The sequence below is a fragment of the Gymnogyps californianus genome, chromosome 3, assembly GCF_018139145.2.
Source record: "Gymnogyps californianus isolate 813 chromosome 3, ASM1813914v2, whole genome shotgun sequence".
Classification (NCBI taxonomy): Eukaryota; Metazoa; Chordata; class Aves; order Accipitriformes; family Cathartidae; genus Gymnogyps; species Gymnogyps californianus.
Window position 1 is genome coordinate 67,136,240 of NC_059473.1, and position 27,685 is coordinate 67,163,924.

General features: G+C 37.7%; 1 protein-coding gene across 1 annotated transcript in view; it reads right to left on the minus strand.

Moving 5' to 3' along the window:
* LAMA2 (laminin subunit alpha 2) overlaps positions 1 to 27,685 on the minus strand; it is a 382,277-nt gene that overhangs the window by 82,170 nt on the left and 272,422 nt on the right. The window contains exons 29-36 of the mRNA XM_050893952.1: positions 27,235 to 27,369; positions 26,450 to 26,574; positions 22,872 to 22,958; positions 21,776 to 21,969; positions 12,696 to 12,838; positions 12,044 to 12,142; positions 6,119 to 6,230; positions 1,479 to 1,641 (exon numbers count right to left, since the gene is read on the minus strand). Coding sequence (XP_050749909.1) covers positions 1,479 to 1,641; positions 6,119 to 6,230; positions 12,044 to 12,142; positions 12,696 to 12,838; positions 21,776 to 21,969; positions 22,872 to 22,958; positions 26,450 to 26,574; positions 27,235 to 27,369 — 1,058 coding nt within the window. The remainder of the gene's footprint in view (positions 1 to 1,478; positions 1,642 to 6,118; positions 6,231 to 12,043; positions 12,143 to 12,695; positions 12,839 to 21,775; positions 21,970 to 22,871; positions 22,959 to 26,449; positions 26,575 to 27,234; positions 27,370 to 27,685) is intronic.

Genomic DNA, 27,685 nt, shown 5'->3' on the forward strand with positions numbered 1-27,685 from the left:
ATCTCAATGACTGCCTATAAAGAGGTAATCCTATCCTTAAGAGAAACCAAACAACTTTGACTGAAATCAGTGAGTATATTCATGTATTTCTTAGTATAAAATGTATTTCTTTATCAGAAAACAAAAATACTCATTTGCACATTTCAGGAAGAATGGTAAGAGGGAGCGAAGTTCTTTCCCTCAAAAAAGCCCTACTGCATTTCCTACTCTAGCTATTGGGCTAGAGTAGGAACTGATTTCATGCTAGTCTGACAGTTTCATGTTGGCTGTAGCATTTGAGGACTAAGAACAGCTTGTTTGAAAGGCCTCCCCCCAGTCTGCCCTAAAATTGCAGGCAGCATTTTTAAAAGTCTGGCTAAATTTTTCTCATCCCTACTTTTTCCTGGTTTATTTCTATGTATGAGTTGAGAAGGGATAGAAGAGGCTCAGTGGAATCAGAAGAAAAAGCAATAAAATATTGCTGAAAAATAAGTTTGCAATATATCCTTTCTCAAGAGAACAGAAAGCGGAACCATCAGAATTATGGGAAGAAATACTGTACTGGTAGGATTTTCAGAAAATGATCCGGTTTATAAAGTGTGAGATAGGCAGTGCAAATCTGATTCTATACTGCTTGGAATTCTTAGCTAATCTTGTATTCTATTTACATCTCCTTACAGTATGCACGCACCTGATAACTGACATTTTCAGGCCTGAATACCTCTATCCTAGACAGCTTTCTGAGCCATCACAACTTCAATGGACCACGTAGCTGCTCAGCTGGACTACCTGCTAGTTGTTTGCTCTGGTGAAGTGCTAAGCAAAGCCTAGCTCTAGAAATATGCATGGTCTGACTGATACAGAAGTAACAGAATACCAGAATTTTAACTTCAAGCCAAGTATTTTTCTGGACCAGGTAAGTTTTCAGCATTTTGCAAAATGCTTTATAAAGAGCTGCCAATATAATTATATATACATGTGTAGTTTTTATTTTTACAGATAGCTAAATAACCAAACCTTGGGCTTCTGAACTGTGCCACAGAGTTGGAATATTCTGATCTACACTATTCTATATATGGCAAAATACATCCTTTTGAATGTCTACACTACTGGACAAACTTCGCAAACAGATAATATTTTTATTAGACCAATTAGTTTTCCAGAAAAAAACCCAAGCTTCTAGACAAGCTTTTTAGTACAAAAGCCATTTATCAGGTCTGAAGCAGAAGCTAAAAAAAACTGAGAAAGATTACTTAGAATTCGATTAGAAATGTTGCTGGTACCTGTGGAGCAGAGAAGTAATTTCCTAGGGATTGCTTTCCACATATGTAAGCATTTCCAAAAATGCAAATGCTACATTAACAGATATGAAATATTAGACTTTTCTTCATATTTCTGTAAGCCCCAGCTTGAAAACTTGGTTGGAAAAGATGACAATCACATTTACAAGAGTCAGATATTATCACTGGGAGGTTGAAGACTGCGGTCTGTCTACTCACTTTAACTCATCTTGAGCTATTCTTTCTTGCATATTCAGCACTCTACTTCTCAACTCTGCAATCATTCTGTCAGCCTCAGTCTGCAGTTCTGGAAGACTCTTCTCCAAGGTCTCATCTTGGGTTCTGAGTGTCTCATTCAGTTTTATAGCATCTTCATTTGCAGCTGCAGGGGGGCAAAAAATATTTATGTAGGGAGTTAGTAAATAAAAACAACAGAGAGGCTTTAAGCGTCTGCCCATCAAGTCTATCAGCAAGTGGAATGCAACTTGCACTGGTTATTCCTGCTGTGAAATATAAAGGATGGTTAATCCAATGATCAGTAACAAATGAGAAAATGTTATATGTTTCATCAAACCTTTTATTATAGCTCACTTTTAAGCACAATAATTAAAATGAAAAGGTCTTTATATCCAGTAAAAGAAATATATTGCTCCCCTCCTCCTCCCCCTGAAAGTAAGAATTTGCACTGAACCTTCGAAACAGCAGAAAATAATCTGGTATATTGCTCGTAGAATTAAGGAGCAGGGCAGTACAAGCAATGAAAATTAGATTTAAATTACTTTTGGAGAACTTCAAAATATGTCATTTTTAGCATTCAGACTTAACAGTGCTAGGAAGAACAAATGATTAGGAAATGTCAGAAAAAAAAGGAGAGAGAAGAGGAGTGAAAGACACCCACAGATGTCTAAACCCGCTCATGTGTTTAGAAGCAGATACCCAGACATGGAAAAGAAGGGTATGAAGGTTGGAATATATGATGGTACACTGTAAATGTATTATGTGTTTGGAATAGCTGAATTATTGCTAACTGATAAAGCTGTACACATGGTATCATATTCAAGGACTGACTAAAATCTTTCTGCCACAGCACACCACAACATATTAGAATATACACTTTCAGAAGCAACTAGGTCATTTACGACAATCAGTTCCATCTTCAATTTTAAGAAGTACTGCTGCCTTTCCATAGGCACAGGGCTCCCAAGTAACTGATTTCTCCAAAATAGCAGAGTTCCTGGTCGCATGGGTACTTCTGAATATTTCAAATTAAATCTTTAATTGAAAAAATTAAAATCTGTCTTCCACAATTCAAATACATGACTATTTCATCTACACATTGTGGAGGTTTAGAGCAAATTATGAAGAAAATTCTAATTCAATGATGTCTTCGATTTGCTGGTGAGAACTGAGATTTGGATCTTTAATCAAGAGTGGTTATGTGTGGGGTAGTGAGGACTGGAAAAAGACTACACTTTGCTTAAATGGATCATGGATTGCTTCTGTGCGTTATGTTATGTATCATTACTAAGTTACCTCAGGCCAGGAGTAGGCATATATTAATTTTTTAAAAATCTGGAATAAATAAATAGTAATTTAACCTCCCTGAATATTTACCTTAAAAGAGAAAATGGATGTGTTATCTCAGCTTTGATTAGGTTCAGGAAAATTTATACCTAGCTTTATCTTTCTCCTCCATCCTCCTCTTCTCATAACAATCTTAACTTTCTAGTCTTAGTATACTGCAAACTATCAGAGTCCAGTGGTGGTAAAAGATTTGGATGCACTGACACAGATGAACACAAGGAAGTGCAAAGTTGGGGAAATTCCACAGTTAAGAGGGAAAACCAGTTACGGGTACTCAGAAGTTCAGAAAGTCAGCAATCAGTTCAGTAGAAATGGATCAAAGGTCAGAGTATGGTCGTTATAACAAATCACTACAAACTTCTCACTTGTAATAAGGACTTTTTATGGTTTGAAGAATTCCTTGATTCCCTGATGTTTAGAGAGGCATCTGTCAGATCTACAGTCGTGTGCTTCTGAGCACTGCCATTCTCAAGCATTACCTTCAGTCAATGGAAAGAAATAGATCCTTTCATGGCATTTCTTCCTAAAGTTGTTGCCGACTGGCAACAAGTCCTAGGGCGCTCAGGGTCACAGATACAGGCCTGCATTCCTAGAGATCCAAAGCTTTCAGAAATCTGTAATCTAGGGATGGGGGACAAGGAATGGGCATAAAGAATACCTGCAAACTGGTTGGTCATCTCAATCAGAACATCATAAGTGGACATAAAGTCTTTAAGAAACAATCTAGCAATGTCTCATAGATCAAAAAGAGCAGATGCAAAGAAGGATGGGAGCCAATATGCAGTTAAAATGTCGTCAAATTTTTAAATAATCTAGGAATGGCTCCAACATAAGGTGAAAGTTTATCCTCAGTTTTTGAAAGATGGTGATCTTGAACAGGAAGACAATTGAGGATGGCAATCAGAAGTAAGGATATAGAAATTATCACAACCAGAGGAAGAATATTTTGAAGAACTCAAGCTGGAATGGCCAGAGAACTGCCATTCTAGAAACTTGAAAGATCTGGTGCATGACATTGCAAATCCAGGAGGAAGACTGTTTGACTGAGAACAAGCAAATGTAGTGCCTGTTTTGAAGAAACAGGAATTCCAACACAGCCTGAGAACTTGCTTTGCAAGTAAGTGGAAAACAGGATGTGGAATAAATTAATGTGCTTTAATTTTTTTTTCTAAAGGTAGCACATGTCAAACTAGATGGTCTAATAGCAAATCCAGTTGAATATTTTCATTAATGATTTGGGGGAGGGGGGGTGGAAAAAGGAAGTCTACTGATAAAATACGCTTATGAGGAAAATATGTAAGACAGTAGAGAAGGATTCGAATGCTATGCAGAAAGAACTGGGTGACCTTCAAAACTGAAATAATCAGACTGGAATGAGATTCAATAGTAGAAAATATAAGGTTGTGAACTAAATAACAACAGAAATTTCAGCTGTAAACTACGGCTTTGCCAGTTAGATATAAGGTATGAATGAGAAGAACATAGCTATATTATGAATCTCCAATGGCACCCAGCTGTGAAAAAAAGGAAATGCTATCCCAGAATGTATTAGGAGAGCTGACATAGGCAGGTTTTACTGCTACTGAAGTGCAAGACACGGAAGCAACCTCATTTCAACGCTTGTTACCTCTGCTCAGGGAAGATGAACCTAATTTTGAACAGAGGAAGGGAAATTATGTGAAGATGAGCAGGAGATTTGGGAGAATATGCTTTAAGGTGTCTTATTCTAGAAAAAAAGGGGCAAAGGGGAATATGATTCCTCTCTATGAACATAGTTGGGGGTGGGGGAAGGAGGAGAAGCACTAGGGAGAGGAAAAAACCTATTTGAAGTAAAGAACAAGGTTGGCAAAAGAACACATGATGATAAACTAAACTTGAATATTTTTAGCTAGAAGTGAGAAGGTTTGTAGTTCTGAAGAGTTCTGAAACTGCCTCCAATTCAGATTGTGTGTGTTTGTGGAAACTACTTTGAAGATGAGGGTTAGAAAGTTTATGATAGCACGGGAGTGGATGCAGCAACCCAGGAGGTATCTTTCAGTCCTGTGCTCCTATATTTCATCTATTCTTAAAACGTTAACTTGGCCACTAGGCAAACACATTGATTTTAAAGTCTTTGTCTGCTTCTAAGATACCGCATGAATTTATTTCACCCCCTCAATGTCTTCTAACTCTGTACTTCCTATTGCTACGCCTGCTTGAGGAAACTTTTGTTTGGGTTACAAACACTGGGAATAAACTTTGTGGAGCAAAAAACTGGTTTAGTCCTTGTCATCCCAAATTAATCTTGAAATATGAGGAACCTGGTCTTTTGTTCAAAAAAATTCTTGAAAACTTGCTTACTTTTTCTTGTTGCTTTTCCCACATTTATTTCATGTCAAAGTTGCACATCCTAAAGATATCCTAAATTGCTGTTCAGTTCAGCTACAGGGCAAGTACGGGGATGTGTTACTTGAAAGGCAATATAAAACGTATTTTATAGCACTTGGACAAAAGTGGAAGCTTTCCCTTTCAATGAAATGGGCCTTCAGAAGCATAACTACTGCAATCAGTACTGTAGTGGGAGTTTTGAAGAAGAAAGAACAGATCAGTAGTTTTCAAGTAAAAAACTTGCCTGTGATTGCCAATCATTTTCATATTTTTCAGCCATTATCTTATTTAATAGCTTCATGCAATATATAGGTCTTGCTTCTCAAAGCCATCTACAATACTTTTGCTCACAAGTCTTTACTGCATTGTAAGTGCAGTGAATCAGCTTGTGAAAGAGAGAGAGTTGGCTCCATGCCACTACCTAGGTAGCGTTAGGAGTCACTTGCAAATTCCAAGCAGAAGATGTTCATTAACAGCAAGTAGTAATGTATTTCTGAAGTCATTTTGGGGAATTAAGATGAAGTTTTAATGTACCAAGTGCTAAAATTACATCAAGTTTTTTTACCAATACATGTTTTTAACTGCTTTGAAAATAAACAAAAGCTAAGCCCTGTTAGTTACTTCATCATAATAGCTTTTCTTCAAATAACTGCAAAAATCCTGAAGGAACATACTCAATATTCTGCTAGTCTTTGTTCATAATTACCAATACACTAACTTTTTATATAAACTGCATCTGTAGATTGGAAAAAGTCTGAAGATAGTTGACCGTAGTTTCTTCACTCAACCTTTAAAGCACATGACATTTCTCAGTGAATAAACTCTTCCTCATTGTCTCTCAAACCCTCTTCCCCACCATCCTTCAGTCTTCTTGAGAAACAATTGGCATGTTTTTCTTTTTCCAATACCTTCAGCAGCTTGGAGAATGCCTTTGACAAACTGTCCAAGAGATTTCGCTCTGTCATTAGTCCTCTCAGCATCCTGCCTGGTTTGCTCACCATCTGCTGTCACCTTGGTAGCCTAGTGATCCAAATTCAGGAAAAGTATAATTAATAAACAGGACAAGGCTGCACTATGCGATATTCCTACTGGCTGAATCCATGTACAAAACTTTCCTCAGGCAAAAGGCAATCAATGAATTATTGATCAGATGCATGGGAAATGACATGCTCTGTTCAAGTACACAATTAAATTTTACTACCTTTTCCTTTAAATGGAAATTGGAAGGCTTTATTTTAGGTTCTTAGAAACCCCAGTTGTGTGCAACAGCACACAAAAGGAGGCAGGATGAAATTATTCACTGAATTTGCTTAAAGAAACATTGTTTGGAACCTTTTAATAGATTCTTCAGGGAATACTTTCCATAGTTTCACAATTGTGCACTTTTCGATTGACAAAGTGCAGCAGATATCATGACCTCTTTGCTTCCTCCCTGGAGGCGTTCTCAAAGAGACAGTTCATGCCAACAAGCAAGAAGAATTTTAAATCAATACATTAATTAAACCAAGAAAGAGAGAGAGGAAAAAAAGTTGGTTTTTTTCAGCTCTAATGCTTGAAGTTGTTTGTTTATAACATATTGGGGTGCTCAGTAAAATTTTAGCTTTGTGTAACTGAATGCTTTATAATTGTATTGAATCACAGCAGCAGCAGCAGGATGAACACAGACATCTGCTGCAGACCTGAAAAACATGCTGAGGAAAGGAATCATCTTAAGACATTCTACTTAGCTCTCAAAGTCCCTATTTACAAAATGGACCCATTTTTATTACAAAGAAGCTGACCATTTCGAGCAACAAAGCTTGTCAAACTGTATTGTAAAGCAAAAAAACTGCAGGTTTTTTTCTTTGGGGATTGCATTCCCAAGAAATGTCTCAAAGCAGGACATTATTTCCAGTCTCTGGGAAATGGCTAGAAGGTCAATAATTCAAAATGAGCTTAGGTTTTCCCTGACTTGAGCTGTACAAACTGTTTTCTCAGTTACAAAAAAAATCCCACACATTTCAATAATAGTCAAAGAGAAATAGTATCACTTTAACACATTTATTTTTGCCTGATTAGCTTCTAGATGGAAGCCCTCAAGATACATCAGGACAGCTGGATTTCTGAAATTAAATCCCTGGCATTATCATACCACTTACAGTTTTGGCCTACTTCAGGGTAGTTACTCTGAAAGTAATTTATATGAAAATGGTTCAGGTAAATAGAATTATACAGGAAGAATTAAGAACCCATACTGACTGGGGGGAGTTGGTTCTATTTCACCCCTGTATCAGTAGAACATGGCTTTTCACATTTACACAGCTTTAATCATGCTATTGGTTACTCCCTCTAAGATTTACAAAGCTTCTTTACTTGCCTGGATATAGAACTAAAATGTTGTCACAGTGAGCTGTAAGAGGCAATTGGGATAGGAAAAAGGCAAAAATACAGAATGGTCTTGATGCACCATTGCTCTAACCCAGCTTGGCATTTCATTCTTCTTGTAGTTGAGAACTACCTTATTATTTACTGTCAAATCCTCCACAATCAGCCTTTTATTCTTTGGGTTTTATTTGCTTGGAATTTTCACATTCATTGTTATTATATTCTATAATATTTCTATATTATTCTATAGTTCCTGAAGGACTGCACCCCGTGGAAGGGACCCACGCTGGTGCAGTTCGTGAAGAACTGCAACCCGTGGGAAGGACTCACGTTGGAGAAGTTTGTGGAGGACTGTCTCCTGTGGGAGGGACCCCACGCTGGAGCAGGGGAAGAGTGTGAGGAGTCCTCCCCCTGAGGAGGAAGGAGTGGCAGAAACAACGTGTGATGGACTGACCGCAGCCCCCATTCCCCATCCCCCTGTGCCGCTTGGGGGGAGGAGGTAGAGAAAATCAGGAGTAAAGTTAAGCGCGGGAAGAAGGGAGGGGTGGGAGGAAGGTGTTTTAAGATTTGGTTCTATTTCTCGTTATGCTACTCTGATTTGAATGGTAATAAATTAAACTCATTTCTCCAAGTCAGGTGTGTTTTGCCCATGATGGTAATTGGTGAGTGATCTCTCCCTGTCCTTATCTCGACCCACGAGCCTTTTGTTGTATTTTCTCTCCCCTGTCCAGTTGAGAGGAGTGATAGAGCGGCTTTGGTGGGCACCTGGCATCCAACCAGGGTCTACCCACCACATTTTCTTAGTTTTGATTACTTTTTCCACATTCATGTTAATTCCAGTTGGCCACTTTAACCTCTCAATATTTATGACTGAATGGCATGTACTACATTTTTGTGCACATTAATCTGTCATCAAACAGTTTTCATTTCCTCTCCGTGACAGTTCTCTTTAGTACTTAAATCCCATTCAGCTCCACTGAAGGCTTTCTGTATTTTGCCATAATATACTTTGCTGAAAAATAACCTTGCACTTCATTGTCTGGTCTAGCTTTAACTCCATAAATGAAATTAAATGGCAAACATCCTTCACACTGTACCTAGTCATTCCATGGCTAATTAAATGTTTCCATTTGTTAATAAAGTCCTACTCATTTTCTATATATTCAGTTTACTACAGTTCACCATTTCTATAAGGTCAGTCTTCAGCATCTCCTAACAGTTTAAACAGGCACAATAAACTCTTTCTAGGGGAGCAATAAGGGTCAGGCAGACTGGACCCAGAGCAAGGGTGTGGAATGAATCTTCGAGAAGTCTGGACACAAATAAGACTTTTTGGCATAAAGGAGGTCCCTACCATGGAAATCTAGTAAAGAAAGTATCTGAGATGAGTGAACCTGCTTTGGTGATGTTCACAGCGTGCACTCAGTGATGAAGATTCCATGGAAGGCCTTGTCCCAATCTGAAGACTATTAGCCACTTAGCAACTTAGACTATTAGCAAGTATTAGAAATTACACACACATTTTTGTTTTGGTTTTGTTTGTGTGTTTAATCTGAGGTCTTAATCAAGCCATAAGAAACTCCTCTGGATGGCATCTGGAGGGGAGCCCTACAGGAATTTCTCCAGCTAGTGAGCTGCAGACCACAGAAGGAGGAGTAAACACAGACCTCACTGTACAGATGGAAGTTCTTGGCTCTCCCTCCAAATGCTTCCAACTATTGCAAACTAAGTTGCCTCTGCTACTACTTCCAGAAATTTTTGAGCTTGAGAAATTCAGTGGTATGGGAGAAATGAAAAAGTTTACAAAGTCAAAAGAAGCATTTCAATCAAGAGGAGTGACTCTGATCCCTGTCTTTCTTAAGGCTCTGAAGGTACTTAATTAGAAGGGAAGAGGGTGTTTTGACTAAAAGTAGTGAACTGAAAGGAAGTGAAGAGTCTGAGGTCTGCCTCTGGTGGCAGATGTGGGAATGTGCATGCAAACATGTAAGAACGTAATTAGTGCGAGAAAGAAGTGAGGATCTTCTGTATGGCAGAGTGAATGAAGGAAAGAATATGATGGGAAAAAAAGAAAAAAGAGTGCTGCACTGATGTAAGAGATCACTAGTTGAAAAGAGACCACAAGGAAGCAAAAACCTCAAAGGTTTTGTAGTGACTAAATACTATTGTCTTCTATATTTTATCTTAAAATGCATAGATTTTTTTTTTTCATAGAAATAGACTCCTCACCAATCCTCATCAACCTTCTTCTTCATCACTACTGGTTTCACTTTGAAAATTTAGTGAGCCTGCAAATCAGATACAGGGAAAAACTTTGCTATTTATGGTTGTAGCATGTGCTCCAAGTGTTAGCCGTTATGTGGTTACCAGCTCTATCTTCATTTGGAAATTTGAACACACTACATCAGGAGTCACTCTTCTTTTTGGGACATTACTCCTATTTACAAACATAGAAAGAGAAGGGTAGGACTTGCCACCAGTTGCCAGTCCCCAAATTAAAAAACCCAACTGCTATCCAGTTAACAACTCTCTGTAAGGATAACTGGAAATCGTACGGCTATTTCCTCATTGCAATAATGAAAAACTGCAGAAAGGGAAGCGATGATAATCTGGCCACCACACTAACCCTCCTAAGATCACACCTTCAATATTTTTCCTTCCAAGACTAGTCTACAGAATGTCAGAATTTGCAACATTATTTTAGGTCATCTCCATGGGGGATTAAAATTTGTTTTATTTTTTGGGGGGGGGGGGGGGGCGCAATTGGAAAAGGATACTAAAAAGAGCAACTATGCAAAGGAAAAAAAAATTGTCTTAGCCTAAGATTGAGAAATCTTAATACAAGAAATAATCTTCCCTGCTTGTAGGGCTGTCATGAGTTAAAAATCCACCTAGACTTAAAACTGTCATAGTTTTTCCTGGCAGAAAAGTAAAAGATCAAACAGAAGTGGAAAAACAAGCTTTCTTTACACTCACAATGGGAGTATGTATAGATAGATACCTGTGTATGCATGTGTGTGGGTGTATAGACACACACATACATGCATACATATGCAAACACACTACAGATGCTTTCTTACCCACTACCCATGTTTTCATAGTTTTTTTCAAAATTGAATATAATGCACACAAACAAACCAGTTTCTCTGAGAATTTCAGTTCTGTAAGCCATGAACAATTTTAAGACAGGATGCTAAAACTGTATGGGGTTTAGGTAAATTCGCTCAGGTGTATATTCATCAGTACAGTAATCCATGTCTTCCTTATTTGGCTGTTTCAATGCAGGGAAGCACAACTCATGGACATCATTTTTGCTAGTCCTTCGTATTAATATATTTTGGACAACTGTATTTTTATTGTGGCTGGTCCATTTCCTTATTTTTTTCTCCACTAGGTGGCACAATTTATATTATTTTCTTAGACAATGTCTTTTACTGACCAAAATAAGGTCTATATTGAAATAAAATTTCCTAATAAAAAGAGTAAATAGCACATCGATTGAAATCCAGAAGACTCTCACTACCCTCATAAATGAAATACAGAACACATATATTTAACTAAACTCACACAACTTGTGCATGTATTTGAATTCTCCCTTTAAATATTGTCCCCATTTCAATTATTTCATTCATTGACTCTTAATGAGAACTTGTTATTTGTTAAACCAGGAATTCCATTGCCTTGCTATAAAATTTCTTTAAAATAAGTGAATCAGGCTAGGCTACCATTTGCTCTACAGCTCCTGGAGAAACAAGCCGACACAACAGATGACCCAAAATGGAAAATGAAACTGCAAAACAGCAAAACTTTTCCTATAATGTGCTTGAGATGGCTGGGCACTAAGTAACTCTGAGTGAAGCCAGGCTACTTGTATTGCAATAGGCAGTCTTAAAAGAGAAACAGGCTGAGAACCATCTTGAGACAGTCAGACTCAGGAGATTTGAAAGGGAATATGATGAGATGATGTTGCTGATGCAGAAAGCAGACAGCCTTACTAGAGACAATACTAATGTTCAGAAGAAAAGGAAGGAAACCAGGCAGTTCAGTTTCCGAAAGCCTCAGCCAGCCAAAGAAAAACTCCAGACGTGAGAAACTGTGTGGTAATCCCATGGTTTTGTTGCCATTAGGTTTGTAACATAACCTGTAGCTGAAGTCATGGGAAAGCTCATAAATGCTATATCAAGAAGTCTCTTTCCTTTAGTGTCAGCTTTTCCAAATAAGCTTATTCTGGAGTGCTCTGTATGAGCGTTATAAAGTTTTCTTACGTTATTATAAAGTTTTGCAGAAAATATATCTCAATGTATTGGCCCACAAAAAGAGGTTGTTAGAGGACTTGCTGCCATTTCAAACACCGAGACTGAGAAGCATCTTATAATTCATCTATTCATTCATGTTTAATTCATATTCAGAAGATTTCTGTCATTATGCAGCCTTAACCAAACCCATAGACCCCAACGTGATCATAGACTTACTCTTGTCAGTAGTTCATCCATTTCTGTCACCAGGGTATCCAGATTTTCTTGTGCTAGCTGAAGAAGTCTCTCTGGTGCTCGCTGAGGTGAAAGCAAATGCTGTTGGGGAAGAGAGGAGGGAGAGTGAAAATCTGTATTTAATGGATCTCAGTGCTTCCAAATATTGTAGAGAAGCAGCATCAAAAATTTCCTTTTCATTACAGTATGCAACTCCCTTTTGTCATTGACTCTTGTGTCACATCCATCCAACATACTTTTCTCAGGAATCTTGACAGCTTTACATAGTTTAGTGGAGAACCTGTAAGTATGGTAGGGAACATGCAGTATATAAAATACATAACCGCTTTATGGACCACCAGCATGAACACCATTTTATTTGTATGCGACATCACTTTTTCTGTGCCTGCAGTATAATTCCTTGCATATATGTACACAATTCCTGCTGCAAGATTTATTTATTAAAATAAATAAAAATATTTATTAAAATAAGTAAAAACTGTAATAACTATTTATCAACCAAAGCAAGTTTGAAGTAATTAAATCTTGAATTTTTCTTCTTCCCTGAACCTCCTCATGGCTGTATGTTTGAACAGATTCAAGTACAGTTGTACTGAAGCCCTGTTATTTATGTATGTGAATACTGTAAACATACCTTTAACTCCTGTGTCATGTTCTCAAAACCATGCAACATTTTATACGGAGCAGGCAGTGGACCACTAATGTTAACACTCAGGATCATCTGGTTTAGCTGATCCAGGTCACTGAGAAGGAGTCCTGTGCATTCATCATCACAAGCTGGGGAAAAGAACAGCAAAGCTTATTTATTCCTGCTAAATGTTTAAGACATTTGTTTGAGTTAGAAATTTTATGGCACACATACAATTCTGTGAGAGGTAACACTAATTTCAGATAATTTACCCCAAAAGCATAGTGTGAAAAAAAATGGAAACAACAATTAGGGAACAGGAAAGACCTTATTGCTTAGGACTTGATAATGGGACAGTTTAATATGAAACATGAACAGCAAAATTGGTAGGCTTACCTCACAAAAAGAGGAAATAATTAACGTTGTCTATTATGGACTAGCCAATATAAAATCCTAAATTAGACAAGCAATTTGGATGAAGTTTGAGAAAAGTGGACAGGTAATTTAGAAAATCTAAGGAGCACTTTAAGAAGTATAGTATGGTTGTGGATTTAAATGTAAGAAAAAACTAAAGGAATCTTACAATTTACATACTTTATAGTCACATAACAGCATGGCCAAGCATGCTAAACTTGTAATGCAGACAGTAGAAAGAGACCAGGTAAAAATACTGATAGTTTTCTTTTAAGAAATGCTTTTCCCTACCTCCTTTCACTAACCAGCTTATAAGTTTTTCATGTATGCTTCCTTTCTTGCAAACACACTTTAGCATGAAAAATACTGGTGTGTGCTGCATATATTGAAAGGAGTTTGCATTCCTCCCCCCCTTGCTTTCTATTAACTATCACAAGAAATTCTCATAACCTTAAAGTCCCGTATCATTTATGCTGCAGACAGGAAAATTCTTCATCCTTCAGAACAGAGTTGTGGGAATGCCTTTCTGTTTCCCTGCATAAAGATGCTACACAGAACTGGCAAACCTAAACATCTCAGGAGATGGAGCAAACTGTGAAACAATGAATTCACTGGTGATGTTAAGAGACATGGAGGATTGTACCTAAAGTTTTACAAGTATGTAATCATTTATTTCAGCAACACTCCTAGGCAGCTCAATGGCTAAAAAGCCACAAAACAACATGCATGTTTCTGTAGAAAAAGAGAAGTAATTTTCAACAGAGAATTACATTTTTTTTCCTGAAATCTATTCTTCATGTAGATTAAATCTTTTCTGTTCTTTAAAGTTTTCACAGTTATCTAAACGTTGTTCTTATTATGGAGGTTGGCTGTTCAATACAGCAAGGAGTTGAGTCAAATACAGAGAAAAGAATAATAATGAATACTAGTTTAATACACCATGAAACTCATGTGATGATTGAAAAGGAGACAAGATACATGATGGATTAGTGCAGTAAGAAGTGGGTGCAGAAAGCTAGATACTGTTATTTTAAGACTTCCTTTTGCATTTTCATTGCTTCCCTTTGCAGATTTCTTCCTCCTATTTCACAGTATTTTGTTACATAAGCTGAACTGCACTGGAACTTCTCTGCTGTTGTTAACAGTGGGCATGATACATTCTGATTTATGTTTCTACGTGAAATTAAAAAAAAAAAAGCTTATTACCATCCCAGCTCTTGTCATCTGTGCGTCTGTTTTTATAAGTCTGAAAGAATTACAGGAAAAGCAAGTTTTACAGCCAACTGAATGTTTTCTATAACAAACACCTGTCCTGTAGCTGGTCAAGAAGGTAAGTAGACCTGATAATCATTTTGAAGGATGCAAATAAGTGATCTCGGATCTGAAAAGAGTTGGATTTTGTTGTTTGTTGTTTTTATTTTTTCTGATACATTATTTCACTTGTGAAACAAGCTGAATCTATTCACCCCCAAAATGGTCAGAGTGGTTGGTAATGAAATGCTAAAAATTTGCTACGTGTTAAAGACAAACTCAATTCACAGCAATAAGAAAAAAATGAACAGCTTCTGAAGAGATGAAGTATTCTCATTGAGTAAACAATTGGTAAGTGAGCATTCAGTATAAATTAACACCTCTTGCATGATAATCAGGTTGAAAAGAGGAACTACATCAAGTGAGGACCACAGTTGAGTAGATGAGACAGGACTAAGCTACTCCAATACACAGTCCGAAATGTACTGTAGCTACGGGAAATATTGCAAGAGCATGATTATATTTTGCAAGACTAAATACTTCTGTGTCTATCTATAAAACTGTCAGGATAAATTTGTGTCTAATATTAACAAATGCAGCACTAAATTCAGATCATTACAGCAGTGCAAGCATGTAAGAGGCAAATCATGCAGTCAATATCACAATAGTCCAGCAAGCAATTAATGCAAATTACTGCATTTTCCATTTTCACCACACTTTCCCATGCACAGTAAGTCCGGTAAGGATTTTGACTTACCTCTTGTGAGAAGCATCTCCAAAGTATGCATGCCAAAGAAATTTATTTTTAAAAATAATTGCTCAAGTCATAAAAGACACTACAAGTTTATGGACATCTAACCACTTACTCCATCTTACAAAGAGAAGATAATGTACAATAAAGGAATCACATCTGAGCCACAATGTGTTCCTCCAATTGAGTGATTATCTAACACAATTTTGCTTTAATACATTCATTGGTGTTAAGATTCAGAAGACTGTTATGACTAGGTAATTTTTGGTCTAAGGGCAACCACGCAATCTCTGATATGAGGTGGCATCCTATCGTAGTCAGTGACTCTTCAGTCTTAGTTTCCTGTTGCTTCACAATAAAGTGTTGAACTATTGTTAGGCTCATTAATCTGTTGGCTGTTACCCCATTTTTCCCATTTTGGTGCTGGTCTTACACCAAATAATAAACAAGCACTCCTCTGTCCCCCAAAACAGAACCCCAGTAGAGAGCTGAAAGCTTTAGCTTCCTTGCCATTGCTGCTGGTTTCAGGGAGTTTGCATGATCAATATGTCTCCAAAATCTGGGAAAATTCAGATCCAGATCAGGGTCTAAAGTACCAACTCAGGTTTATTTCTGATTTTCGTTATTTAGAAAGCCTCATTTACTGGTTCTGATACATACCAGTACTAGTTAGGTTTATATAGTGCTTGAGTTGGGCAAAAGACATTGGAGTGTGGGTCTAAACTCAATAGGAGCTCATGTATCAAAAAAAGGGAGAACAACTGATAGCTTATCAGCTTCTAGGCCAAGTAGGGGTGCCCATCCCTTATCGAGCTCATGCAGACAGAGAAGCAGTTGTCCAGCACAGAGGTAAGTTTAATTCTTACGGCCGTGCCATAAGGGCTCACAACTTCTGTTAAACCTGGAACATAGCAGAAGCTAGTCCAAGGTTTCATAGATCTGGTGTTATGCACAGTATCTTTGTTTTCAGCTCACTCTGTGAAGGTTTGTGGTAAGAAGCTCCCAGCTCCTGCTGAATTAAGGACTGTGTAGGAGCTAGGAGATGCTTCTTTTCACAGATTCTTCAAGATCTGCCTCTGACAGAGACAGCATCTCTGCTTAGTTCTGAATTTGGAAGGGCTGAGATCATGGAGCTACTCCCTATTTTATAGGGAAAACCTTGATTCTGCCAGGACCAGCGGCTAGGAGCTCCCTTGTTCTCCTGGGTGCAGAACTGAGTGGCAGCTGGGAAAAACTCCCTCTCTTTGCAAGCACCAGTCTACTAAGAGTATAATATTTAAGTGTCCGAGACCTGGTATTAAAGGAATCTGATTATATAATTTTCTCCTTGTACCAATATTGAATATTTAAATTCGTAAAGATGTAAGTTTGTTGACTGCAGCATGGCTGAAGGTCCATTTTTTTTCACAAGATTGAGTTAAAGTAAAATTCCTAACAGTGAAATATCTGTTTGGTCTCTCTCTGTCATGGTTGCTTCCTCTTCCCAGTTAATCTCGTACAGCAGAACCATATCGACTGCTTTACATTTAGGTTTTTGCTTGACCCCAAGGAACATTTATGACAGCAGCATACATCTGAGGAAAGGTTTTGCAGTTCGTGTTACAACAGAGCTCAAAATATTGAAGCCAATTTTTTTTTAAGTCCCCATTTTAGTTATGACTGCTGCCCTGAAAGCATTCAGAAGGTGAGTTCTGACTTGCCATATGTTTAACAATAAAGCCTTGAAGTTTTCACTAGGATCATTTTTTTCCCTAACACTGCACAGTAGCAAGCACAGTCACTGTTCCAACAATACTGCCATCTAAGGTTGTTCATTTTATGTACTACAAACTCTACAACTGAAGTGGAATGTCACAAGGTATAACAAAAAATACACAAGAGAATTACTAATCTAAGAAAATGCACGATTGCTACAGGCTTGATCCAAAACCCCTTGTAGCTCCTTCTTTCCACTTCAGGTTGCTAAGGTCAAAGCTCTTTGGGAAGGATGAGGAGGGAGCAATACATGCTTTGGCGTGTTTACATATTTCTGGTATGTATGTGTAAAATATGAATCAAGCAAATACTAATGATCTCGGTCTGCCTGAGCACGCTGGGTACAGATGAACTGAGGAAAGGCTGCTCCTGTTCATCACACAACTCAGCCGTGTTTTGGATTGGAATGGTGGGGTTTAACTAAGAAAACAGAAAATATACGTCTTCAATACTGCAGTGATTATAGGCCAGTCAGCAATTGCCAGTTGACAACTTTCAGCAGAATAAACATTGAGATATATTTATTACAGTAAAAATGAGTGATGCATAAGGGGGCATCAATCATTTAGAGGACAATTAATTTGTAGTTACAAACAAAAACAAAAATCTGTAAGCATTAGACAAGAGCTGGGAGAACTTTTGTCATATTTGACAGTATACAAGGATGTTGGCAGCATTATTAAAATTAGTTTGCAATCATCACTAATTTTATTATTGGCTAGTTGACTGTTTCAAAAGAGAAGGGAAAGTGAGCCTACGAAGCGGATTACCTGAGACCAAAAATTACAAGGAAGTCTTCATCAGCAGAGTATTATGAGTATCTGTACATGACAATCTAGATGGTCACTTTAGCTGGGGAAATAATCCAGTTATTAACCGTAATAATGCAAAAAATTTAGAATTTTTATGATGTGTAGTAGACCATTCAGACTCTTGTATTACTTATAAAAAAAAAATCTACCTTTTGGATATCATTTTCCATTCCTGAATGGCAACCTAGAGAAAACAACGTTGTTCTGTTCTAAGAATATAATGGGAAGTGAATGCTCTCTGTGCCATTCATCTGTAATTATCTTTCCATTGTTATTTAGCAGTAAACAAATTCCTCCCCTTTGTACAGTGGCTTTTAAAAAATATATTCTCTTTCCATTCTACCTGTAGCTTTCTAAAATATAACTGTTATAACACAGCACTGAAAAGCGGCATGCACTAAGCAACTGAAAACTGACACGTTATGAAAAAAACAGTAAGAACCTGGCAAAACAGATTTTCAGCTATATTAGAAATAGATCACTTTAATGAACATGCACACTCCTCCTCTGTTTTTTTTTTCTGTCTTTTCACTGCAAATTTTCACTCTAAAATCTTTAGAATACTTATGATAAGGGATATGTTAAAATATAAATGTTAAACAATAATACATTACAATATTGTGGCTAAAATACCTCTTTAATTGGATTTAAATATGCATTATTTAGCTTTCATGTCATACTATGTGGTGACCTTTTATAGAATTTGCCAAAAATTCATTATTCAGATGGTTATTCTTTGCTAAATATAAAAAATAAAATTTTACTTTCCTAAATATTAACTATAACATACTAACATTGGACAACTTAATCACACTATGTTTCACATTACTTACAACTACATTTTTTCAAACATAGGTGATTGTATTTGCATGTATTTTCTTTAAGCTAGACCATTTTACCACTTGACCAGGGGTTCTTCACACTTCTGACAGGTACAATGCAATTGCAGTATTTGAAATGGAATTCTGCAAATGAGCAAAAGTAGATACATGCATACAGCTCATTTGAAATACTGAATGCAAACAGGATTCTGCATATGGCATTAATTTTCTGTACATTAAGTGTACTTAATCATTATTATTACTACTATTAAGGTTTTGTTACAACTGAAGCTAGTCAGAAGGGAATTTACTGAGTATTTTGGAAGTGGTTGATACACGAAAGTACACATATATTCTATACAGGACCAAATTCTCAGCTGCATTCTCACCAAATTCTCCAATCTCAACTCAGACTGAAACAGATAAATGTTCTGGGAGTAAGGAAGGAAAGCTTCAGGATTTCCCCAAAAGGCGTTTCTAATGGTTCTTTGACAGCACAATGACTATTAAAGCACATTAGGGGCTGCAGCAATGAATCCCTATCAGAAGAAAACAGCTGTACTCTGAAGCCTGTGACATACTAGGCAGTGTTAACCATGGGCAAATTCCCACCAAGGCTACGCTTGCCACACTCCCTTTGTCTGCCACAGCCCCTGTGTCTGCCACAGGCTACAAAGGTAAATGGTTTCTTGATCAGGCTGGTTGTCTGCCATGTCAGGGGTATTGCCCTGCATTAGCAAAGGTGGGTTTGGAGTAATATGGGGGCTGAAGAACCTTTAAACAAAGGGAAAATCATATAGTGAGAGCAAATAGGCATAAAGTTGTCTACTGAAACACTTAATTGCAGTTTTTGCAATTTACGACATGGATGTTATTGATGAGGTGTCAATAGTAACAGTAATAGTTCCTGTGATAGGGGAGATTTAAAGTACCTCCCATCTGTTCCTATAGGTGGTTCCTATTTTTATGACTAAAGGAAAGAAATCTTTTCATTTGATTCCTCACTTTTAGCAATGACATGAAATGTCCATATGCACATGCAAAGGACTGTTTTTATGGCGAAAAATGATTATCTAGTTAAAGTAAAAATGCTGCTACAGGTACTGTAGATACATTTCAACACTGGCACATGAATATGTTGCAGTTAAATCAGAGATTATAGTGAACCACATCTTTCAAAGCAAAAAGGTGGAAAATTTGATTTGCCTGCACACAGCTTTTCCCATTCATAGTCAGGACTTTTAACCTTATTATCCACACAATGAAATAGTCTAATTAACAAATTGGAAAACCATTACAAATGAAAACTTGCACTTAAGCTGTTTTGTACAAAGAAACTCTGCCATCCTGGATATCCAAAAGACTTCTCAGAATACTGATAAGGTAAATGACCAGTAAAAAACATACTAAGCAGTGCCTGAGATTTAAAACATTGGCCAGTACTGGAAATAATGTAACACGTATTCAGGATGTTGAAAAATTAAGCCATTTTTGTTTAGATGCCACTCTGGAAAACACAGTCCTTATTTTAAAATTTTGTAGCTGTAACACTTATGGAATTAACTCATGATTACAATTCTCCTTGACATGTAGGCCACAAAATGGAACCCAAAATGTAGTTATTTCAGCAAAGTAGCTACTTACTCTATTTGCATTCATTTTCCTGTAGTTTAAAATAGAGCTTAAGATGTACAATAGTTCAGAATTAAGTCCTAAACTACATCACACCGCAGGACATTAAAACGTTATTTCTCTTATGTACACTAAGCTTTTCATCAATGAACCAATGCCATATTATTAATAATATAGAAATAGAAGTATTTATGTCTGTATTCCCAGTAATCTCTCTATTAATTTTCAAAGAAGAGTTGTACCTGGGAATCAGGACTAATGCAAAAGCACTGAACTCAATAGTCACATTTAGAAGCTTAGTTCTGCTAAGTCCCGATCACTCTCTGAGACTTGATCACAACCATTAAGTTGAGTGAAACAATGTTCTGCACTCTGCAGTCCCCGACCTTACGTGCCTAACATCTTCCTCTTTAACCACTCAAAGAAGCCACACATTTCATTCTTGACTGATATGATACCTTCAGCCATTTTTAGCACTTCTTTGGTTTCTTTATTTTTCCAATTTGCTTTTAAAATGTTTGCAATTTGAGCTGTACTACCTGATTTTAATATTAGAGAGCTGTACACCTCTGGGTACTGAGGTAAAGACTGAACGCATTCTGTGAAGAAAAAAAAAAAAGAGCCTTTTTTTGGTATCTGCTTGCCTTGATGTTACATGTCCCTCACATAGGCAACTCCCTCCCCAAATGAAAAAGCTCCAATTAAAGTCCTATAACAGAAGAAAATCAGGTAAAATATTAAAACCAGTTCATTGTGCCTTGCCAATATATTCAAAGATGCACAGATTAAGAAATATTATATACTGTGGACTTACTGGATCCCTACCTGTATTCTACTTTAAAATGAACAATGATGGCCTTAAGGGGGGGGGGGGGGGGGGGGGGGGGGGGGGGGGGGAGGGCGGCACGGCAGGGAAGATCACAGTAAAATTAGTTCCTACTCATCTGGGGGAGATGGAGGAGAGGAAAATGCCTTATTTCAGTCAGGACTGACTAAGTGTTCTAGAAAGGTTTTGCTACCTGAATTTTTTTGATAAGACATAAACATACAATGTCATGGGAAATGAGATTGTGGGCTCAAAACAAATCCAATTTCATGGAAAAAAATTCCAAACAATAATAAAAGACAAGACACTTAGTACATATCAAAACTGAAGGTAGGGCAAAGATACCAGTACTGTAAAATGTAACTTGGTGTTTTAGGCTATTAGTTTTCTATTTTAAACAACGGAAGTTCTTTGCTCCTGGACATACTGTCATTCCTTATGTCTTTTAAATTCCAATGGGTGGCTGTTGAACCAACATGACCAAGCAAAACTTGGTAAAAACTTTCTGTGTGACTCATGGCACAGAGCATTGCAATTGCTGGTTAAACATTTAGGAAAACATTAAAAAATTCACTAAGAGCAAATATTGTCACAACAGCAGTGACAACCTTTAGCAAAACTACAGACTTCAAAAACAAGTATTGAGAGTTTTCCTAACATCTCAAGGCTTGTGAAAAAAATGGACCAGAATGCCAAAGTAGTAAGAAACCTGGCAACTATTTTGAAAGAAACCCACACAACTGACTGATGCACAAGCAGGGCTGAATTTCTGAAATATGACAAACACAATCAAAAATTCTCCAAAATTACATTAGTATACGTACAAATGCATTTCATGCCATCACGTGCATGCCGATGTTCACAGCCAACACACTTCCACCCTGTGAATCCAGGCTTGCAAGTACACTGTCCAGTGACAGAGTCACAGGGGACAGGCAGGGAACCGAATCGATCACACTCACATTCCTGGCAGGAGCCTCCTGGAGTTTGTGGGTTTCCCGTGTAGCCAGAAGAACATCTAGACATCGCAAACACAAAACCAGGTTTGGCCAACTGAGACACATAACGTACTACAATGAATACTTGGCAAGATTGTAAACAAAATGTACGTGAACATTCATTCATGAACCATTAAAGAAATCTTTGGTGCTTCATGACTCAGTATGCACTTGTAGAGGGAGAAATGTTGCAAACTGTCCAACAAACTGATAGTAACTTTTAACCAGGACATGGAACAGTCTGGATGGAAGGAGTATGCAAAAGTGATTCTACACCCCTAACAGTTTTCAGTTAAACTTCGATTATACCATGACAAAAATGTTTCTACACTAGCAATGTTTGATCTATAGACCTTTTTTTTCGCACCAGCCACTTGTGTTTTGCGTTAGAAGTGAAATCTCATAGTAGACACTTGCTAATTTTGATCATCTTAATCCCACAGCATTGCTATGGATGGGACAACAGCTGCTGTTTAGGTTATTAATTTGCAATTTGGTCATTAATATGTTTATATGTAAGTGTCTTTCACAGTCAGTGCCCATGAGGACACAACAGTCACTAGAACAAAGGGTATGAGTGACATCAAAACAGAGTATAAGCATGGTATCTAATTTCAGATAAATTTTATATTTTTCAGTTGCACTTCTGAGGTCCAGGGGATAAAAACCCCCACAAATCAGAAAGTAAGACTAGGACAATATCTCTGATATAAATTACACCAATTATCAATTTACAGTGGGTGTACATAAAAATTGCCTATTATGGCTGAGTTTTAACAACATATAAAGAGGAAACAACTTATCCGAAGGCACATATTTAAACATTAGTAAATATTTGTTTATAGTATCGAAGGACATTGCTCTTCTTCATGTCTTGCCTGCCTTTCATTGTCCCTCTTTCTTCTTTTTCCATTCATCCTACCTTTCACAGTACTGGCCTTCATATCCAGGTGGGCATGCAGTACACCGGTAATTACTAGGTCCTTCCACAACACAAGAAGGGCTAAAACTAAAACAAAAGCAAATAAAAAACTTTTTCCACTCCATTGCATCATTTCACACTAGTCAGCTGTGCAGAAGGGCCTGTGGTAAGCTCCACTCTTAATGTAAACAGTAGCATTTTCTTATCTGTTTATAAACACCTGTGGGAGATCCCTCCTTTCTATTAAAAATTTTGTGAATGCCTTGCTGTGATACTGGCACAATTTGGACAAATGCTGGAAGGGCAGAATCAATGAGGGTTGTATCAGAGGGGATGGAGTCAGCACCCATGCTGTAGGCTTGTGTGATTGAATGGTGCTGTCACTCACAGTGATCAAGAAAAGGAAGTAATGGGAAAGATGTGAAACAAAAGATTAAGAAACTGAGCTAACGAACATCCAGCCAGTCCAGTCTGATTTAATTTTACCTTGAATAAAAGGAGATAAGCCAGGAAGAGTTTACTCAAAGGTAAGACATAAAGAGGTAGAAAGGAACCAAAGTCATAGCCATGTGGAATCTTCCACAAAGGCAGGGTCAAATGATCTTCTCAAGGACGTACTGAAGAGAAAAGACTGGCCTACAGAGAAAAAAACCCCTAAAAGCTACCTCCTTCATGATCAGGGAGGGGTCATATTTTAATCATAGAAGACACTAGATTATTTTTACTAAGCAATGACATAGATGAATAACTAGTGACTGCAGTGTGTACCTATGGGAACTGTGCAAAGTAGCATGTTGCTGGAATATTACTGCATGAAGTGCCTGCACAGACAGTTAAAACAAACGAAAAGGGTAGGTAGGGGAAAAGAAACACAACTAAATATTAAAATGGTGCAATACTGCAAAACTCTTTCAGCTCTTTGTGGAAGAACCAGAAAAGCACAGAGGTGGCTAGCAGTGAGCCCGGAGCTCCTTCTTGGTACAGTACAGTCAGCATCCTACTCTAACTTGCTTATAATGCATTAAATCAATAGTGCTTGAATGAGTATATAAAATTACGCCTTTGCAAAAAAAATGTAAACAAATTGATCTGTTACTCACAAACTCATAATCTGACACATTTTCAACTCTATAAAAATAGATCCACACCCCTAGGAACAACTCATTTTCTCTGTTCTTTCTTTTCAGCTCATCATGTTTGAAGCTGGCTGCTGATTGTACAGCAGTATAAAAACAGTATTTAAAACCTTAGTTGCGTTTTGTAAAACTTCATAAATAAAAATAATTGCATTATACTCATTCACAAATATCATCATGTCAGTCATGACATAATAAGCTAATGAGATAGCTCATTAGCTATCTGCATTTCATGCAGATTTTGATTACTCGACTACCATACAATAGCTGCAGGTAGTTAGATTTTTTTTTCCTTAATACTATCTTGAAGAGCTTTCACTGAGCTGCACAACACACACAAATCCAAGGTGTGATACCCTCAATTTCCACCTAATCCTGTAGCTTTATGGAATGGATCTATCCCACCTAGGCCTATCCATCTAAAAGTTAGGCATGTAGTCTAAGCCAACTGTTCAGGCATCCTCTGTCAGCAGTGGAAAATGGAGATGCACAGACAGGCATATACACACATCTGAAACATCTCCTCCCCTGCCCTCTCTCCAATGGTGTTTTCCTTCAGTTTTAACGTGGGTGAGATGTACAGTTGTCTGTCCCTGCATTTACTGTAGGGTACCTGTAGGTACCAAAATTGTTGATGGCTACAGCTAATAGAAGTAGAAATCCTGTCCATGACGTCTAGGGACATCTGAGTTAAGCTCTATAAAACCCAAGCAGTTCTGTTTCTGGACATGCTCAGATCGGACTCCTCTTACGACAGCACTAAGAAATTGGATGACTATCTCATGATTAAGTGTATTTACTAATTTCAGACTAGGTGTTATTCACTTATCTCCTATGAAGGTTTTTGAACAAAAAAGCCTCGTGATCACTTTTATGTGAGCATGACACAAAAGGCCCTGACAACATCCGCAGCCATGCAGGCCGTGTGGCTGCACGAGGTATCGGCGCTTTGCTTGCTCTCCCTTCCTCAGGCAGCTCAGCAATTTGAGTGCACACCCAGGACACATGTACTACCTGGAGTCCACACATTTCTCAACTCTAGAGCACTTCAGTGACACCCACTTCCTGTGCTTTACATTAGCTTTTAGGTAAGATACTGAAGTGATTTCTGGAGCACAGTGTGGAGAATATGTCTAAATTCTTGTAGCAGGGTGCCATAACCACCCAGGTGAACAGTCCTGCTCATTTTCTGATCTGACACCTGTATTTCTGGGCAACCAAAGGTTTCTAAGCCCCAGAAAAAAAATAGGATCGAATGATATTTTCAGCACTTCCTACTGCCAGTTAGTAACAGAATAAGTTTTTTCCAGTGTATTTGCTGATGTGCAAAGCTGAGAAGCTTGGTCGATCTTCTTTGCAACTTGAATGTCCTTTCTTGATACTAGTAGGTTGAACACATAATCAAGTTGTAACAGAAAACATTCATGAAAAAGGGTACAACTCAGAAAAACTTGCAGTTAAGATCACATAACTTTCTAAGATAAAGAGTTTTTCTTTAAGCCCCTTTTACAATTGTTTTGGTTGTTCTCAGTTTGGTATTTATGAGGTTTGGAAGTCTTCTTAAAAACACTTGCTGTGGATGAAAGATGATGATGCGTTTAGCTACTGATGTTTGAGAAAGGGATTCCCTCCTTCAAAATAAACCTCAGACCACCCCAAAACGATAAAATGAAGAAGAAAGAAGAAAAAAAAAACCCCTCTCAGATATACTGGCTGAAATACTCACTAAAACATCCTAAAGGTCAGACAAAGCACAGAAAAATGGTTTTAAGGAACACTTCCAACCTTTCAAGAGAACAATCATGAAACAGAAACCTTTTCAGAGCAGCACTACGGTATGATGCCAAATATCATTAAGAGCTTCTCAGCAAAACAACAAACAAATCTCAAGTGCTAAAGTATCATCTGTTGGGAACACATGCGGAGACATCGTGGCAAGGCTCATTAGCATAAAGCAGCCAATAAAATTTATGCTGCAATAACTATATTGCTTTTAAATTATTCTATCTTTCACAAATTGCCTAAAACTCATGTAACATTAAATAAGGAATCAATAAATTCCACAGTGGAGCAAGAAAGGCACTGCAACACATTTATACCAACATAACATATGAGCATAAGACTTTTTACAGCTCCCTTGTGGCTATATTGTACTTGAGTTCTGCTCTAGCTTCATTTGTGAGAATACCTTTATAACACACATTCATTATCTGTTGAGTATTGCATTTTCTAGCACTTATTAATTTAGTCATCGCAAATTAGCAAGGGAGCAACTTCTGACTTTTAAAGGAAGATCAATTAGCAAAAGTAGATATGAAACTTTTTAGTATGGCTTACATGATGCAGTTCTCCTATAGCCATCTGAAAAAGGACATAGTGAGCCCAAAACAAAGTCCTTGCTTGCTGGAAAGGTAATTCTGCGTCATGAGTTTGCTTACTTACTTGTTACCAGAAATGGATAGGGGACAAGCACAAGGCTGACAGTCACCCGGAGAGCCTTGGACAATGCCATAAAATCCCGGTGCACATCTCTCACAGTGGTGACCAGCAGTATTGTGCTGACAATTCTGCAGAGGAAGGAGACAGAACGAAAGCTGTATTTGATAATTACAAGAAAGCAGACAACACTTTGTTCCCAGCCTCAGGGATTCAAACTTATTTCGATTCATAATTTCTCTCTCCCTGATATGATTCGCAGTGGGACTGCTTGCTTTAAGCGTCTATCAAATGCCTGCTGAGTTATATATGGGTTTACAAGGAGAAAGAATGGAGGCCTGTAGCTAGCCAGATGTATTCTACGGAATTTCTTATCCCATTCATCCTTCCTTCCCTCCTTTGTTCCAGCCATTGAAGCAGGAGAAATAATCAATTAAAATTCAATCTTACTGTATCAGGTCATGTGTACTATTACCTATAAGAGCAGCGTTGTGTTTATTGCACAACACATGGTACATTGCCTCTTTAGTTTGCAGGTATCTAGTTTTTCTTTTTGCACAAATAGCAATTCAGAGGAAAAAAAGCACTGCATAATCTGAACTCTAGAAAATCAGAATGGAAAACTTTAAAGGTAGATGGTTTGCTTTTATGACCCCCCTTTGAACTTTGACACTTAAGCTATTTAAGCAAAATTGGATTAAAATATTGTCCTCTATTTTTTTAGATCAGTTACAGAACTTCCGAATTTTACATTAAGATTAACCTCGTGCATAAGTTCAGAAATTTAATACCTGACAAATTGATGTTTCAGAGTCACACATAGTACTGTGTCCATGACATTGACATACAACACAGGCACCTAAGGACTGAGCAGGTGTCGCTCCCGCAGGTGGAGATGGAAGCCTATAAAATCCTGGAGAGCATGACTGCAATAAAAAAGATGCAGAAGAAAACAGATCATTACAGAGTGGACTGTATGGGGAGCATTGCAAGCTCATCTTTCCAATCACCAGTTTTCACAAGTTGTGAAAAGAACCTGACAGGCTTCCAGCTGTGTTACAAACAATATACAGTACTTTGCAGATAACAAGAGCCAGCCCTAATTGGAAACATTGCTGAAAAATCCCTGGAGCACTCCACTGGCACCAGGCTTTTCATATTACAGCTTGAGAGGCCTTTCATTCAGATGCATAACACCTCACTGTTCTCACTGTGCATCAAGCATCATTCCTTTCATTTCTT